Consider the following 18,578-nt stretch of genomic DNA (forward strand, 5'->3'; position numbering starts at 1 on the left):
CAGTTAATTTTTTTGAATATTCATGAAGTAAATAACGTCAGATATATTTATTGAAATCGAACATGCGAATGTGGTTCATGGCAATAACATTTTGAAAAGAACCAGAGGAAATATCAGTGTGACTATAGGATCATCATATTATTTACAAACCATATTTATTTATTGTGAAACAAAATTGGATATATTTATTTTATGATGTAATCACATTCAGGTATTACACATTGAATATAGGACTTGATAACATACAAAAACTCCATGAAAGGTGCATTACCGGGTAATATATTAAAAATAAAACATAAGACGAGATTCGTTTCGTAACGCTTTCTTGTCGCTCATTTTCTGAGTGTTATGTATATATAATTTAAATTTGTTTTAGTATTTTGATTTCTTTTCATTATGCGCTATGGTTAATTGTATTTTGGACTTAACCTTGTCAAAAATCATTCATTTTATACCTGACCTGACTCATTGATTTAGGTTTTGTAGCTGTTTTGAACCTATGGTCGTAAATTAAATAACAGGGGAAAAAAAAAACAAATAACGTTTGCAAAAGTTGAAAAATAATTTATGTTTCAAAGATATGATTGAAAAAACGCAATTAACTTCCAGTATTATGAGGTGATCAAAACTGATCCTTATAAAGGTATATGAAAGAGGTAGAAAAATGAAAGGTTCCTGATAAATTGCAAAACCGGAAATGGTCATCCAACGTCCCTGATGTTGTGAAGATAGCGTTGTACAGATTTTCTTCGAATAATGTATAACAGTTCCTGAATAATAGTATAGTGCAACCAATGAGTACTTTCTATTTCCACTGAACATTGCAAACAAACATTTTACCTCTTATCTAAGTACAGCATAAAACACGTCTGCAGATATTACAAAAAGCACACAATAAATCTGAATGACTTCAAAATCGGACTGAAACTGATTGTTCAGCTCTCACCTTATATATCTATTGCAACTGTATTTCGCAGTAGACCTCACGAAACCACTCCTTTTGCGTCGATTTTGCGTATCCATATGACCTAGCAAAACCAATAGGAAGTTAATAATTATTCTAGAAACGTCGAAACCCCATTCGTCACTGAAAAATTAAGACATATGTGCCATCAAGTGTAATTATCAAGAGCATTATTAATAATTGTCATTACATACGTAAGCATCTATTTATAGATCATATTTAACTACTACATACGTAAGCATCTATTTATAGATCATATTTAACTACTACACTATTTATAGATCATATTTAACTAATACACTCTTAAGATCATACCACGTATGCAAAAATTAGCCTCTTCCATTTACAAATGCACGACTGTTGCTTACAGATTGCAAGAATGTTACTTCTGCAAATGCATTATCCATGCAAATAAATAAATTGTTGTTTTGATTTGTTTTGACTTGTTTTTCTTCTTCTTCCAAAAGGCAAATAGATATAAAAGAAGCACACCAATCATGTGTTTATTAAAAAGATTTATAATTAAATTGATTTGAGAAATTATAGGCTACAAAGAAGTGATTATGTCATCTATTATACAAATGTTGTCTAAGTACGTCTTGGTGTTCTGTTTTCAACCAGATTATTTTATAGAATATAAATCCTTGACTGTTGACTTTGAACGTGTTTCTGTGCAGTTTGAAGTGGTTTATGTTCTTGTGACTATTATGTCTATTTCCTGGAAGGGTTACATAAGCAGGCCATTGTTTCTAGCCTATCTAGGTGAACATTCCTTGTTGATTTATAGAATTTTAAGCAAGTGTTATATCACGCATGGTTTCATAATAACCTTTGGGGGCACCTTTAAAAAATAGTTTCGGATTGATTATTTCATTTGGATTTGTACATATGTAGGCAAACTGAAATATTAATTATTAGACGAAATATTTCCATTATTACCAATTTTCATAAAGTTTAGTTGTTCCGTAAGTTTATATGGTCGATAAAACTGATTTCGGAGCGTAACCAAAACCATTGATTCCGGAACCGGAGAGAATTTGACGCTATGATATTTTATCTTAGAATTATTGCTTTCTCTGCTATCACTTTGTAAAATATAGGTCGAAGATCTTCATTACATGGCATAATTGATGACTTTAGTCTTCGTTTCTTCTTTATCATTATTCACTGAATTAGAAACATAGGTGAAACCTAGGTGAACTTACAGACACTTCAGACAAGGGCGCTAACTATTCCAGAGCCTTTTTGAGTTTGTCGGTAGAAAGGTGAATCGCTTTCGGCACGAGTAGATGTAGTTGTAGTAGTAATAATATTAGTAGTAGTAGTAGAAGTAGTATCTTAATAAATTTGTCCCTTTTAAATAATGTAATAGAAGTGGCTGAAATATAGTCGAGAAAAAATATTTGATTGATGTGCTGTTGCATAAAACAAAGATTATAAACAGTAGTACAGAAAATAGGGATACAAATGTGATATCTCACGATATTCTTATTTATCAAATGTTCAAAAGATCCCATCCAAGTGTGATACACCACAATATTGATGATTTGTAATTGATCAACTGGCATCCCGTTTTGTATTCTACTGGAAGCCAATGCCATTTCATCCTACTTCAAATCATATCTAAAGTGTAGTTCTCATCTATAAAGCTTGACTTACTTCCGAATATGGTCGCTTTCGTTTTGCCTATGATCTTCAATTGAATTTATTGTATTTCAGCAATTGTACCAGTGAATATCCAGGAGCAATATAATAAGCGTGAGCATACTTTTTTGTTGAAAATTAAAGGTCAAGTTCAAAGCAATGTAAAGGATAACAAGGACGGGCATAATTAATCATAAATACATAACATCCATTCTTTAAGTCACAGCAACATGGATATGACGGCTATATCAGGAAGACAAAACTAGTGAAAATAGAACCGAATGAGAAATATTTAAATTGGTATAAAGCATTAGACGCGATGGAAATTAACGTTCAGAACATTGCATCAATCTTCAAATTTCGAAAGCTCGAAAAAGTAAAAATGATTAGAATAAATCTTGGATGAACTGTTGAAATAACTTACATTTCTGAAACTGAATATGAAGATTTTTCAGATTTATATTTAACTCTGCTTTGTTGAAATTATTAAAAATGCATGTCTTCTAGACAACTAAATAAGAATTAAAGAAGCAAGTTCGCACATGACTGTGGTGAATATAAAGTTCTCGGTTAAATACATTTCCTGTTCACATTAACATTAGGGGTTACTCTTTGCTATCACTGAACCGAATATGATAGACCAGCGTTTACAAGCCTAACCACATTACCTGCTGGACATAACTCGGTAGGCCCTATTTTATCATATGACAGGTTGAGTCTTTTCCTGTCACATACAGCTCTACCTGAAAGAAGGAGAAAAGAAACATTATTTCCGTCTTTATATAATATAGATGAAGGACGGTGACTCGTACAGATTATTTCACCGTGTTCACCTGGGTGACCACCCGTTTCTGGAATATTATTAGGTTAAATTTCTCTTATAACTGTCGACATTGCTTCTGAAGAATCCAGAAAAACTATTACTAATTGTCAGTCTCCACTATTTATTTGTGGGTAGTAAAGTGTGTTAAAAAGGTGTTATAACGGTGCAGTTATTGTAGTGTTTGCATTTTCGCACCGCTAGTTATTGTCCATGAGACATCAATTGGTAATACACTTTCTCCCCGTTGTACAGTTTTGTTTGGTTTATTTATGTATTTAACGCACTGCTTAGGTCGTATCGGTATAGCGAGCTCGACTATTCATGACAATTGTTTATTGTTGTGTGTACCTGTTTGCAGACAAGTCACTCAAATGCAAGAGATACCCACATGTTAAGGTAGTGGTGAAGAACTGTGAAACCTGCATCATGTTGAGGATGTTTGCTCTTATGTTTTTCTTCCGACCACGATATTTTAAATATCCATCCTAATTCTGAACTGATGACCAGTAATATTTTAGACGTATATATGTTGCCCTTATCCCCTGTGAAGATAATAAATAAAATTTCAACGGTTATCATTAGTACATATCAGCTTATAACTGTGGATGTCCTCCCATTACGGTTCTGTTGGCATCAGGTGTGATATTCAGAAAGCCTTCTCTTCAAACCTTAGGACGAGCGGATTCGATTAATCTAGTACAGTTTTTAATCAAATTTGTCAGCCTACTGACCACAAGTCCTTATCATAACATATGCACCGATTTAGGAATGTTGAAGTCTGGCGTATGGAATTACTTCCCGACTGTGTCGACTGATCCATAAAGTTGCACAATAATTGCCGTACTACGTACTGGTTTTCAACAAACCGATTCAGTCGGCCGGAAACGTAATGCCTATGATGTTCAATTGATCTTCAACGGGGACGATCGAAACGACTATGAATCTGTCATATAATGGCTCGTAGATCGACATTTCGTACTGCGACGGTTTCCTGTAACTAGCCGTATCAAGTGGGACAACCGTAGAAATACTACCCATATTCGTTGAACCGGCATCACACGTTAGGCCGTACCTTTAACTGCTCGGTCTGGCCCAGCATGATTCCTTTCTACGAGAGTTGCACACGGCTGACTTTGCTAGAGTACCAAATTAGAAGAACTGTTTACGCATGATAATGACTGATTCATCATTACATTATGACTTCATGTAGCATTGGAAGTAAAACAAACTTACGAGGACAATACTCTGCAACAACAACATCCTTTCCATGGCAAGGCGTGGTATAGGCCGCCATACGAACCTAAATTCCGTCTACGTTTTCACACGGTATCACGGACATAGATTGGCCTCTGCTCCTGCGATGTAATGTACCAATTATGCGCCCTTCTGATTGGCCTCAGTCTCAGCCGTATGGTCCTTGATTGAGGCCTTAGGCACTTTTATATTCCATTGCAGGACTTTCTCTTTTACAGTGACGGAGGCATGATTCAAAATGTTTAGTAAGTGCGGTATTGTTTCACCATTTGGGCAACATTGTCTATTTCAACTAAAGTTTACAATGGATAGTAAATATGGACAAGTCAGACCTTATTTATTCACAACACTTTGTTTATTAAGATATGGGAATTCTAGCTCTGTTCACCCAAACACATCGACAGTATCGATTACTCTTAAAAGAAGACATCAGCCAGGACGTTCATTTCGGCGGAGGGGTTTATTCAGCTCCTCGTCCTACTCAATGCCAGGTGAAACTGTTATACTTCACTCGGCCAGCTTTATACGTACCCTCCGTATATGACCCTTCTGCTATATTGCAGCCTGACCTCCGGTTGCTTCGATCACCAGATTTCAATTTCGAGTAAAGTCGGAAATAGACACAAGGCATGGAGTGGCTAGTGTAAGGAATACCCTTAGAAGTCCCACAACCGGACATAATCTGATCACACGTCCGTTTGTCTGTCTGGAGTCTATACGTGCGACCGAAGTTTGCGACAGTGATCCGTATGTGGGTTCTGTAAGAGAATTCTATTTACATCAGTCTCGTGGAAATGAAACACTTCCCACGCTTATGCATCCGAAGGAAAACAAATCTGATAATGTTGTATATTACGGTCGTAGCGGAAAGCATCTTCCAACAAGGGGACGGGCAAAACGATAACGGAATATTTGCGTTATGGCATGGAAATACCTTTGTTGGCCTGCCCAGTGACATATAAACTTGGAATTCCGATATACCACTTGCAAGCTCATTGTCTCGGCCGAATTGCTATTAAGGAGAGGCGATCTGATCCATACAAAGTGTTTTCTCCATCGATCAATCTTCCATCTCTTCTGCTTGTTATTAGGCTGACCGTCCAAACTTATTTACGACCTGGTGGAGTAAACAAACTGCCCGACTGTGTCCCTCAATTCCCTTCCACAGACGCATGGGCTTTCAACGCCAGTTCAATTAGATCATATTCGTTCCCTCCAGAGGTTCTAATACCGAAATTAATCGCGTACATTTGATTCCTCTCTACGATAGAAGGGATCCTTGATTAATGATCGGCTCGATTGGAGAATGGACGTGCTTAGGAACATAGTAGCGACGCCCACGATTCTCGTGCAGCTGAGGTCGATATTATTCTATCCGTGTCAGGATAAACTCACGCCAGGTTCTTCTCGACGTTTCGATTGTTGAAATAAGCGCGATACTTAGACAAAATTCTCTATTTTGAGGCATAAATAGTGAAGTGTAAAGTTAACGAAGTCAGACCACCCTCAGTCCCCATATTTAACTTATTTTTTCCTCTCTCAAAACAAAAAGGTAGCCACGATCACAATCAAGAGATACCAATATATGATTTAAGACACGCTCGTGCGTGTTATAAGAGCCGACCGAGGCATTAATAAGGACCTTTACAACCTGTACACTTTCCTCAAATCAAGGCCACGCTTGCATACGTTGTTGCCAAATGGAATCTCTCCCGAGTCTATACATGGTTCGATTCGTCTAAGTTGATGTTCTGTCTTCATCCTCGCTAAGACAGTTATCACGCAAGATATTTGCTTCCTGACAGAACTAACATCAGCTTGTAGAATGAGGAAGTAACATGTGCCGTTCGTGTGTTCTAAGTACAAGTATTTCTGTTTTCAATTAATTTGTACTAACGACGCAACTTAGTTACGCTTTTACAAACTGATTATTGTCTATTGGCAACCAATATATAACTATTTCCTCTCTCTCTCATTGATTGTTCCGTCGTGGGAGGCAAATATGCAGTATCATGTATAAACTCGCAAATGCTAGCTAAAATCAGCTCCCGCAATCGGATGGGCGGGGCCCAAGGCAGCATGCGCGGTCCAAGGTAGCAATCGATGAATCCCAAGCCAAAAATAACTGCATTGCGGAGTAGCGAGTGATTCAATGCGGTTGCCTCGTTCCCCTTACCCTAGGGTTGGCCCTGACTCAGATTATCTGAGGTGGTGGTTATAGACTCTTCTTCTCGCTTAAGTCAAGAAAGAAAGACCTTATCCCAAAAGGCTGTCCGCTTGCCTGTGTGGGATAATATATAGACATACTCCAATATGAGCGATTTCCACCAGCTTTGCCTTTGAACTTGTTGCCTCAATACAAGACATGGTGTAGTTAGCTGGCGGGCACGCTAAATCTGATTTATCCAGTTTGTACGTGGGTTATATGACCTAGCAATGGAAAGACGAATCCGTTCGGGACACTTGTTAGTTGTACAGACACGAACCATATCTGTTCACGTCAGCCCAGGCATAACCTTACAACTTTCGCTTGATTCGCCCGAGATCCTTTAATTTACATATTCTCCTGTTATGCAAATCCTCAGGTTAGAAGTTCATTCGTTCAGTGAAGCGATTCGGGTGACATAGGGAGAATTTGGACGCTCAAACATTTCCTCTTCCTCTGAGCTATTCTCTGGATGTTAATGTGACTGGGTAATGTAAACGTTTTTCACGTCATGTATATATATATATATGTATATATATATATATATATATACATATATATATATATATATATATATATATATATATATATATATATATATATATATATATATATATATATATATATATATATATATATATATATATATATATATATGGACGGGATAATGTTTTTAGTATTTCAGGGAGGAGATAATAACAATTATTTTAATATGAACGCGCATGCATTGCCAGTGAAATATAATTTATTAAACTATTTCCTTTTCGAGAACATTATAGTTTGCACAACTACTTTGACCGCCTTTGAATTGTTAAGTTATGCAAAAGCCGGGGCAAGGGATCCCCGAACAATTGAGGGCGGAAACATAAGTACAGCAAACTGTTATCTGAATTTTCTCGAGTTTCTCAACGTGGTCAAAAACATCTAGGGCGCGATATTTTATTTGCTTTGATGATAACGAGAATCATGTTGCATTCCAATTGTCCTACTCTGCTTAATAAACCCAAGAATTGCAAATTAATGTTGTTTTCATTAACCTTCTAGTAGTCTAGTTTGATTGGTGACTATAGCATATGTGACCTCACCAGTGCAAGTACCTTTCAGCAGCTCTTATCATCAATAGGTTTATTGTGAGATCATCCCCTACTAACCCGCCATTAACCGGCCAATAACTATTGAAGTTCTCGATGGTTATTAAAACATGCACATAGTTGAAAAGGTAATACAGGCTTACCTTCAACGAATGGCCTCAAATTACAGAGCGGCGTCCATGAAAGTCAGCATCACGCTCACTGACCACAACTGACGTTTTTCTCAAAGTATCTCTTTAGATTGTAAAGTCTTATTCGAGCTTTAGGAGCTGGAACACTCACGACGCCTAATACTCTAGTTTTTATCAACGCCCAGCTGCTTTATCGCCACCTTGCATACAGAAACTCAGATGGAATATATCTGATGGAAAAACAACACATATTGCTGTCTCTTTTGGAAGCATCGTGGTGCTATTTATACGTAACGTGCACGAACGACATTCGCCTGTTAATATTCTAGAACTGTATCATCTGACTATAAACTGAAGTGCGAAAACATTACTCACACTATTAATCTAGGCAGTCTTCGGTTCTTTCATCACAGCCTTTTATTGTTACCTCCGGGGCCAAAACCCTGTATCGCTGGTCACTGGTGTGGCGGGATTGGAATATTATCAACAATTACTGCTGACCTCCATTGTGATTGATTTTAGCCCATATATCTAAGCTATCGTTTGATCTCTCTAGTACTGTTTTTGTATCAGCCAGGGTGGAATCAGTGCCGAAACAATGTTTAACACGATCGCAGACACATGTCAACACTATAACGTCATCTCTGAGGAAGAGTTCAAAGCCTGTCCTCGATGAACATACTGACTTAAACAAAAAATCTCCAAATGTGCGTAGTTTGTTACGAACGAAAAGAGCTATTATTTTATTACAATTAGTAAACAAGGCAATAAAGTACTAAATCGCAGGGACAAACAGGCTTTAATAAATTAAACTTGACAACCTTTTTGTTCAGACCATTGTCAGTCTGTATTATGCACCACGTTAGAACACCAGCTCCAAAACGAAGTTTGCATATTTATCAAATGAATACAGAAAGCTTGTCAGGTAGTTGTTTTGAGCCGTCTGAGTGTAGGACACAAGATGCATCTTCCCTATCTTGTCTTCTGTGTCTACTTAAGTCCCCACACGCTCCTGGAGCACGAGCCGACCTAGTATTTGAGTCGCAACAAGCGAAAGACAGACTCGGGCGTACTTTCCATGCTACACTAACTAAGGAAATAGATGCAAGTGAGCGTGAAACATGGAATGAAAAGCCTACGCATCCTCTATCACTCTATGCCTATGACACACTTTTGGAACTCATGTGTGTGTGTGTGTGTGTGTGTGTGTGTGATTTGGATTTTAAGCGTAGCTTTAACACGTTTTCAATCATATCGCTACGATGTCGGCAGTGTGACAGTTTTTAGTGATATCTAGCACTGGGGCATCATGTCGCAGACACGTAGCGCGATGTCCCACCCAGTCACATTATCCTGGCACCAGGCCGACCAGTCCGAACGCTAACCTCGTAATGCTGAGCGCCAAGCGAGGAAGCTGTTAGTACCATTTTTGTAAGTCTTTGGTATGACTCAGCCGGGGATCGAACCCACGACCTCCCGCATCCGAGGCGGACGCTTTAACCACAAGGCCACCGGAGCGGTCTCATGTATGGGGAATATATATTTGGATATTTATGTTTGGTCCTTAACGGATTGTTTTTCCCTTTCACAGCCAGCCGGTTTTGATTAATATTCCATTGTTCATTTACTTCTTGTTTCCAACATTTCATCTCACTACATTATATATTAGTAACAGTGATGCAGCTCTCGAGCCAATGTACCAGTCCTCATGTGCCCCTTGGGCCAATGTGCTAGTCCTCATGTGACACTCGTGGTGGTTTGCGTTTGAAACTCCTGTAATAGATCATTTTACGATATAGGTGTTTCTACATATTGCACATACATTTTCAACCCTGAGTTGTATCAGTTTCGTCAGATAAATTCTGATCCATAAATGTACAACGAATTTGGAATGTATCTGTACTAAATAACGTGGACATAATGAATGTGCATAACATTTTCAGAGCAATAGACAGTTTACTATATTTCTTCTATCATGTTTCTGAATATTGGACACGCTTTCTTCCAAAGAGTAGTACCTTACAGTGCAGCTCAAAAATATCTTATCTAAGTTACAATAACCATGTTACGACTAACTGAGTATAAACGAATTCAGATATACATTGGTTAATCCCGACTGCAAGTACAACATATTCAAGACTGTGGACAGCAGGTGATAGTGGGGATATCACTTCTCATGTCTTGTTAGTTACATGTTTTGCGAATTCACAAAACCTTTCAGGGTAAGGTACACTTTAAGACTGGATCTTTGTTATTAGGAAATGGTACTTAACGTGTTACATGAATGAAAACACTTTACTGGCTTACAGTATATAAAAAGCTACTGTAGCAAATTTATTTTTTATACTGTGTATTTCTAATTTGTATTGGTTCAAATAATGAATATTATATATTCACCCATTCTAGACATGTGGTTCTTTTACAGTGTTTTATAATGTAACATCAGGCACTTACAAGGTCCTTTATGCACGGAAATTTTATCAATGAACATTCGAATTCCTCAATGGCGTAAAAAATATATTTGTATCAACGGGTTGATTCAGTTTGAGTAAAACCGCTGTGTACTATGCAGATAAACGAATAAAAAAAACTTTATTTCTTGTATTCATGGCGATGCGAAAATTCCGCTAATTTTTTAGGTACATCAAACCATAAGACCTCTGCGAATACAGGCGATGACACTATTGAAGTGCAGTCATTTTAAATTTTCAAGTGTTTAAGTGTTTAAGTGTATATATTACTATTTGAATCGGCAGCCAGACAATTAATGATATTTAATTTTTTTTTTTTTTTGCCGTATTCGGTCATGTTTTCAGTATCACCATTGACAAAGCCTTTACAATTCGAAATAATCTACTTTCTATAGTGGCATCGATATAGAATACAATGGGTTAACGAATCAAGCAGCAAAATGATAAAATATAGTATGCAGTGCATTAACTGCTGGAGGATACCGCTGGAGAATTAATATATATTTCGAAATGTTCATACATAGAAATTAGTAAATAAATGAAGTCAATTAAGCATGCGATATGTTTCTTTCTTAGAGTGTAAATGGGTCTAATTATTGCTGCTGAGTATTTTTTCAGTCCTATATTCAAGTTAGAAAAAAATTTATGCAAATTTTAAAACAACTTTTCTTCTATGTCATCATAACACACGTACCATAATCGACTTGCAGGTAACTTTGGTTAATTCATTTTCAGAGTGCAACAATGGCACATACGGTCGTGAATGTGCAGAAATATGTGGTAACTGCTTGAAAGGGACAAGCAGCTGTTCAAAGATAGACGGGAAGTGTATAGACGGCTGTGAATGTGGATGGCGTGGAGAAACATGTAAAATTGGTATGTCGCATTGTTTTGGCAAATTAAAAAATAAAAATGCCAAATTAGATATAATGGATTGTAAACTGTACACGCAGATACAGTTGTGGGACTATACTCCTATCAGAGTATCATCGATTAATGAATTATCAGATTTCGCTTTCCTTATATAATTTGGCGGTATTAATTTTATTAGTATTTAATCTGTGATCTTATTCGTCTAATATGCCACGTGGTACGCACCTAGTATATTTCAAACTGACGTGCCAGTGCATACATTTAAGATAAAAAGCTGGGATATCAAACGCTCAAGAGAATTAATTTCTTTCTGGAGTAAATAACCTTTGCTCATATAAAACATAACAATACTACAAGCCGCGCTAAAAATCCAATATTTATAAATAGAAAAAAGTCACGATATAAAATAATTGCGGAACAAATGTCATTTCGTGCTTCAAGCTGCACTAATCTTTGCCATGAAGAGAATGTTTACAATATTATTATCAAGAATGTGCCTCGGATATACCACGGTCAGTTATTAATGTAGCACCAGTAAGCGTCAACTCGGATATTAAGGTATAAATTATCTATTTCAGTAAGAGTTGTATGAAAAACATTAGAAAGTTTGAATCTTATTTTGTAATTCTTTTTCTTAGGGACGTTTGTTTAATAAGCCAAGGAGGAATAAAACTGTGGCTAACGTTTGAATAACAACAACTATTGCTAATAGACGCACGGACGGTGTTATCACGGTTGTGAAATTAATCGAGTGTTAAAAAATGTTAGACCAGTTCTGTTCGTTTTCGTAAACAAAGTTAAGATACAGTTCCGACATATGTTTTAATTTAATATCTGAATTCATTTATTTGTACACATGTATCTGTAGCACGCAATAGCGTTTGCGGGTGTTGGAAAGGTGCAATATTTTCACACTATCTTGTCACAAAGTATAGCAATTGTATCAGACAAATATGAAGAAAATTTTCAAAGTAATATATCGTTTTCAAAGTTGCAAATAAGTGAGCTATATATATATGTTTGGTTGCAAATGTTAAGATTATTAGATCTACCTTTGGCTAGAGATTTGCCAGAAAGTACAAGCTCTCAATGTTTTCTAGTTCCATTTAATTAACTCTATTTCTAATTAAAAATATCCTAAAGATCAAAATATTTCATATTTCTCTAAAACAATGTCCCTCTGGCTCCCTTGAAAAATGAGGAATTCAATTATTTTGTCTGGCAAAGGCAAAATAGCTGTTATATTTATACTATAAACGCATCGTATTTTTTATATACAGAAGGTAATGCAGTGTAGTATGGTTCAACCTACTAGATTCGTGTTTGTAAAAGGCCTATACATTAACTTCGGACCAAAATATTCAAATTGTTTTTAAAACATTCGAATAAAATCAACCGCTTTTATGGAATGAACAACTGATTTCATGGAATGAACATGTAATTGAAGTCATTCGCATATAAATAAATGTCAAACTAATTTCGTCTCTTTATTTCAACCGATGTTTGCGTAATTATGCTAACAAAGTGAACAAATATGTACAAAATTGAAATATTTATATTATGGCACGAACATCAAACCAGATCACTTATATGTAGAAACACAAATATCTGCACGATTTCATTTGTAGCATTTGTTTGATTGTACTACATTGACTTTTATAAAGGGCATGTCTTGCAAATAGATGTTAAAAGGTATGTACCAAACTGAATAATTGATATTATCTCATGAACATTTAATCAAGCGTTGCTCGTCCTTCAAATTCAAAGATGCCTATGGCATTCTAACTCGTTTAATTTACGTGAGTACGTGAGTGGCCGATAAGGCTAACATGTGATCTTGTCTATCCGTGGCTTACACGACATGATACGCCTCTTTGGTTTGCTTGTTTAACAAAGGACGTGCTCCAGTTCTTATAATTACGATGCTCACCCTTATGCATTGCCTCTGCAATTCTTCTCTGTTCAAAGTCTTAAGCTCAAGTATGAGAAAGACTGCGTGATGTTATTCGCCCCTGTACCAGATGGTTCAAAGACTCAAGTCAGTGTTGAATTGTTTCAGGTATAACGGGAGGGAACCTTAGAAGCGTTTCTACTGACCGCCCAGAGATTGCATTCCTTCTTTCAGATCGCCGTTAGATATATTATTTGTTAGTCGCTATTTTGGCATTCTGAAGATATGATCTGCCAATGTCAACTGTGATCTCTTCTGCATAGTGTGGATGCTTAGAATGCCTGACCGTGTAAGATCCTTTGTGTCTGTGACCATGTCATACCATATTATGCTCATCGGATTCATCAGGCAGCCCATGTGATAAGGTTTCATCTTCTTTGCATGGTGTCTGTACACGATTCAGACTTCCTAAGCTTGTGGCAGGTTTAGCAATATAACGACATTGTGCACCTTCTGTATTTATTTAGACTGATACATCTGTGCTCCAACACATTTGCACAGTGTCTAACAAGACTACTCTTGGTTTACATTTTCTGACGTTTGTTTCATCATTCGTGTAGACTGCATGTGACACTCCAATTTCCAAGATTGGTGGATTTATTCATTGTCATTTCGGTTAAGCCTTTTACGGCGTTGGCTGCCTTTAAGTAAGTGTTCTCTGGTGCAGAATGGCCTTACCTATTTATTCTAGATACTGACTTTGAGATCAAAGTTATCGCAAATTGAAGCAAATGGTTCATAGCATCTTGCATGTCGGAATCAGATTTGTCATTCAAGGAACACTCGTCAACAAATATGTCATGAACAGTCATTTGTAATTTCGTATTCGCCTGTAGCGTCCTCAAATTGAAAAGTTTGCCGTTAAGTTGCTATTTCATTTCAATCCCAGTGTCATAGTCAAGGATGTATTCATAAGCCTGACAGAGAACATTATACTAAAAAATGAATAGGTTCAGAGCCAACACACACCTTTGCTTGACTCCATTGGTGACTGGGAATTGTTCAGATGAGCATGTAATATGGAATTGCCCAAACCATCATGATGACGTGTTCTGTGCAATCATATTTCGCTATGATCTTTCAAAGTCCTCCATTGCTGACTGTGAGAAAGGTTTTTGTATGGTCGATGAATGTTGTGTACATGCTGGCGTTCTATTGCTCACATTTTTCTTGGAGTTTACAAGCTCCAAACACCATGTCTGTTAATGCGGCCCTTTGTCCTTTCCTGAAGATACACTTATTCTCAGCTCAGGCAGAAACCTTTCATCAATGTAATGTACAGGGCAATGCACCAGACCTCTGTTTATTTTTTCCGCCTATTGAAAACAAAGCGATGCCCTTATGGTTTCCGTAAGATTGCCTGTTGCCTTTTACGCTGGTAAAAGTGGACAATGAGGCATCCTTATACACCTGTAGTATAATTCCCCAAGTCCACATTGACTACAAGAGCTCGGTCAGCCTAGTTGCTATATGCGAAACTATGCATTGTAGACTTCTGCTAATATTGGATCTATTTTAAGTGCTTTGACAGAAGATCAATTGCGTTCAAAGTTTCAGTCATGCTGGATGATCAGCAAACGATATTCATTTCCACTAGGAGCAGTCAGCCAACTATCTAGGCATACATATATAGATGATTGTTCATTGAGAGGGTTCTTTTAGTGTTCTGTCCATCTTTTAAAGTATTGTTGTTTTGTCGGTTAGTAGTATATCCCTCTCAGCACTCGGTACTGGAGAGGTTCATCGTCTCTGTGGCCCTTAGATTATAATTTAAAGCAACATGTACATTCTTGATGTACTTTCTATGCTCATATGCTTTAATCCACCTTTCTTAATTCTCTACCTTCAGTCATACAGCCTCCGAATTTGCATTAGACAGTCGTCCTGTCTTTGGGGAAGGCTGGCTTCTTGAATGACGACGTGTTGTCATCCAAATAGGCCGATATTTTGTACTAGGAAGTGTCTGCATGGCAGCTTTGTTCTCATAAAAACAGTATTGATGTTTACATGTATTAGGAGAGTTTTGGGTAGAACTAAGTACACATAATCTACAAAGAGGGTCCAGTTGCAAAGTTGCATGTCTTTATCCAGACAGTGGAAATCTCATTTAGGTTCACGTCGCTCTTCCTTACCACAGAAACTCCAGAAGGTGTGTCTAGCTCTTACTTAGATGAGTTGTCATTCTTCAGCAAGCTATTTTCAATCAGGGATGCTATCTCGATATTGGATATGGTCATTTCTCTGCCAACCAGAGCTATTACTTTATTTGGTAAGCCACACAAGTTTATGTAAACTGGAAACGTTGTCACAAAACTGTGCCATTTTTGATTAAGCATTCATTGATATTTTCTTATTGAAATATCAGCAGGGATTTGAAAACGTGGTCATGTCAGCAAGCTCCTTTCAAGAGTGTATTTAATACATCCGTGGAGTTACAATTCATCAAAGGACAGGTTGGGATTGGATGATAGTTCCACAGTATATTGTCTTCGCTAAGTACAGTGGCAAAATAATGTATTATTCAAATAAAAAGTAATAGTACATTCTTCTTGTCTTATTGCTCTGGTAAATGACCCCATAAAGAGAATGACATAAATATACACTTTTATTTGTTATTTTGTTCCTAACTAATGGACATATAAGTAGTATAGACTTTCATTTTGCAGACTCGTCAGAAAAGCAGATGGAATCGTATCCCGCTGTAAATGCACCTGCTATAGGAGGATCCGTTGGCGGAATATGTGTGATTGCCATCATCGTTAACATCATCACGGTTGCTGTCTTGAAGAAAAGACTGTAAGTGTCTCACTAGACTTTGTGATATTATTGTAGACTTTCATGGTGGGAAATTGTATAGCATAACATGGATGTATTAATTAATACGTCATACACCGTAGGCATGACTGGTTTACTTAGCAGCACTACTAGTGGATTTTGATCATAATTTAGAGGAAACAATATACAGTACTGTGCAATAGCTTCTTAAAGATTGCAATTTTAGATACAATTATCGAGCAGCTGTCTTCTTTAAATAACTAATAAATGAATTCAAACTTGCCTTGATAGCAATCCGTATTTTATTACAATCAGAGGAAAAATAGAGGCAATATAATTGTCGCTTCTTTAATGAAATTACAGTTGATTGCTTGGGATATGACTAATATTATACGTATGAGTGATTGTTTCCTTTGCATAACAACTGAAACTGAAACTTGCAAAAACGTCTTTCAATGTGTACAACTATATAATATGGTCTGTTGCAAATGCTGATGACTTATGTGTCCCTAAGTAGAAACGCAATCTCTCTTGAATTGCTAAGTAATATTTAGCATTACAGCATATGTTAATGTTTCTTATCAACACACCAGTAAAGGAACTTGTTTTGTAAACCAAACTGTTTATATAGAAGCAAGGGCTTCTGAAAGCCACATTCCTTGAATAATAATTCTAGAAAGGATCGAAATTCGTACATCTTATTTAAATTATTATATCTTCATTTCTAAAACAGGACCTATGCACACTTTTTCTTTTGAGTTGTCTAGTTGTACTAAATATTTATGAATGTTTTTTCATCAGTTAAGATGTATATTTAACAAGAAATAACGTGCATATTTAAATGTGTGTTTCCATATTTTCATTCTCTTGAAGACAACGTAACGAATGGTAAATATGTTGGTAATACTATAATAACAGTCACACTTTTTTCCGTAAACATAATAAAAATGTACTTTCAAAGATAAGCATTCATTATAAGAACTATTATATATGTTTGTGGATATACTGTATCATAAATGTTTGACATCATTATAAAGATATAGGCATTTCAACATATTAGATGTCAGTTTGGATTTCCCATTTTGTTATTACTACTACTACTACTACTACTACTACTAATAATAATAATAATAGAGCAAATTAATACATTATCAATATTCTTGATATGTCAGCGTTGGTGAGGGTAATTATTGATGCATGAACAGTTATATTTACACTCCATAGCAGGCTAAAACCTATAACAAATGTATCGGGGTGGTTGTGTCACCCTGTCAGGTTTAATATCACAGGTGTGCTGAGCAAGATAAAGAAACGTAGAATGCCATGTTCTTTAAGTCATGCTATGTGTCATGATATTAATATCCTATTAACGGATTTTAAGAGACAGTGAGAGGTCGCTAATTAATTGATGCGCACGGTCATTTGTTATCCACGTGACTTTAAGAGCTTGAATATATGTCGTTGCTTATATTTGTCAATAATTTGTGTATGTGTGTGTAAAGTTTCCAAGCACACTTTTCTTTATTGACTAGGAACAAAGACACTAGAGACAATGAAATGCAAATGGGAAAGGTCAACCACGATATGGCTAGTCATTACGTAAATCTTGCCAGTTCCAACACAGGAAACGTTATTCGTAAGAGAACACACACACACACACACACACAGCGACCTAACGATAAGAATCGTATGACAGTTGTGAACCATTCACATAAACGCTTTGACAGATTAATGACATAGATCTACATAACGAGTATGTATATGAATATGTATCAATTTCGTTGGTGCTATATTATCACCATATTCTCGAACTACACCGTTTATTAATTTACATGGTATTATTGATAAGGACTGCACTATGATATATTTGTATTATATGCTGATTCCACATAAATATGACGTTTGTTTCGAAAGGAAGGCAGGATAGTTTCAATGGAAGTAACGATACTCGAAACAACGAAACCCACCACCATTTTCATCCCTGATATATAGGCATGTTCGTACAAACAGTTGTATGTAACTATTCATGAAACAAAGACTGGTGCACAATGATATTAATATTTCAAGACGGCTTTGAATGATTATATTTTCTCTTAATAATGAGCATGAAACAATTCATAATCGAATATGAAATCCTAAGTTCATTTATTTGCACTAATATTGTAACACAACATTCATCCGTACATATTGAGAAGGAGAGCAAGATTGAGATAATAAAACCATTTACATATTTGTCTACAACATTTGTATTTTTCTCTATTTAGAGTCGGTCAACGGAGGTGACAATGCAGGAGAAGGATTTCAAACAGGATATACAGAATATGAGGTAAGGTTGAAGTACCGTTTAAAAAAGATGTATAATTTTGGAGTAAGCTTTCATAAAATTATATAATGT

General features: G+C 36.3%; 1 protein-coding gene across 2 annotated transcripts in view; it reads left to right on the plus strand.

The window, feature by feature from the left end:
- The window catches only part of LOC149796696 (uncharacterized), a 94,366-nt gene that overhangs the window by 69,829 nt on the left and 5,959 nt on the right, over positions 1-18,578 (plus strand). Inside the window, exons 6-10 of one of the 2 annotated variants that reach the window (XM_089961321.1) lie at positions 2,684-2,722; positions 11,320-11,460; positions 16,075-16,204; positions 17,716-17,819; positions 18,448-18,509. In XM_089961321.1, coding sequence (XP_089817447.1) covers positions 2,684-2,722; positions 11,320-11,460; positions 16,075-16,204; positions 17,716-17,819; positions 18,448-18,509 — 476 coding nt within the window. The remainder of the gene's footprint in view (positions 1-2,683; positions 2,723-11,319; positions 11,461-16,074; positions 16,205-17,715; positions 17,820-18,447; positions 18,510-18,578) is intronic. The other variant, XM_089961322.1, reaches the window with a different exon arrangement.

The sequence above is a fragment of the Sinohyriopsis cumingii genome, chromosome 6, assembly GCF_028554795.1.
Source record: "Sinohyriopsis cumingii isolate HCF-2022 chromosome 6, ASM2855479v2, whole genome shotgun sequence".
NCBI lineage: Eukaryota > Metazoa > Mollusca > Bivalvia > Unionida > Unionidae > Sinohyriopsis > Sinohyriopsis cumingii.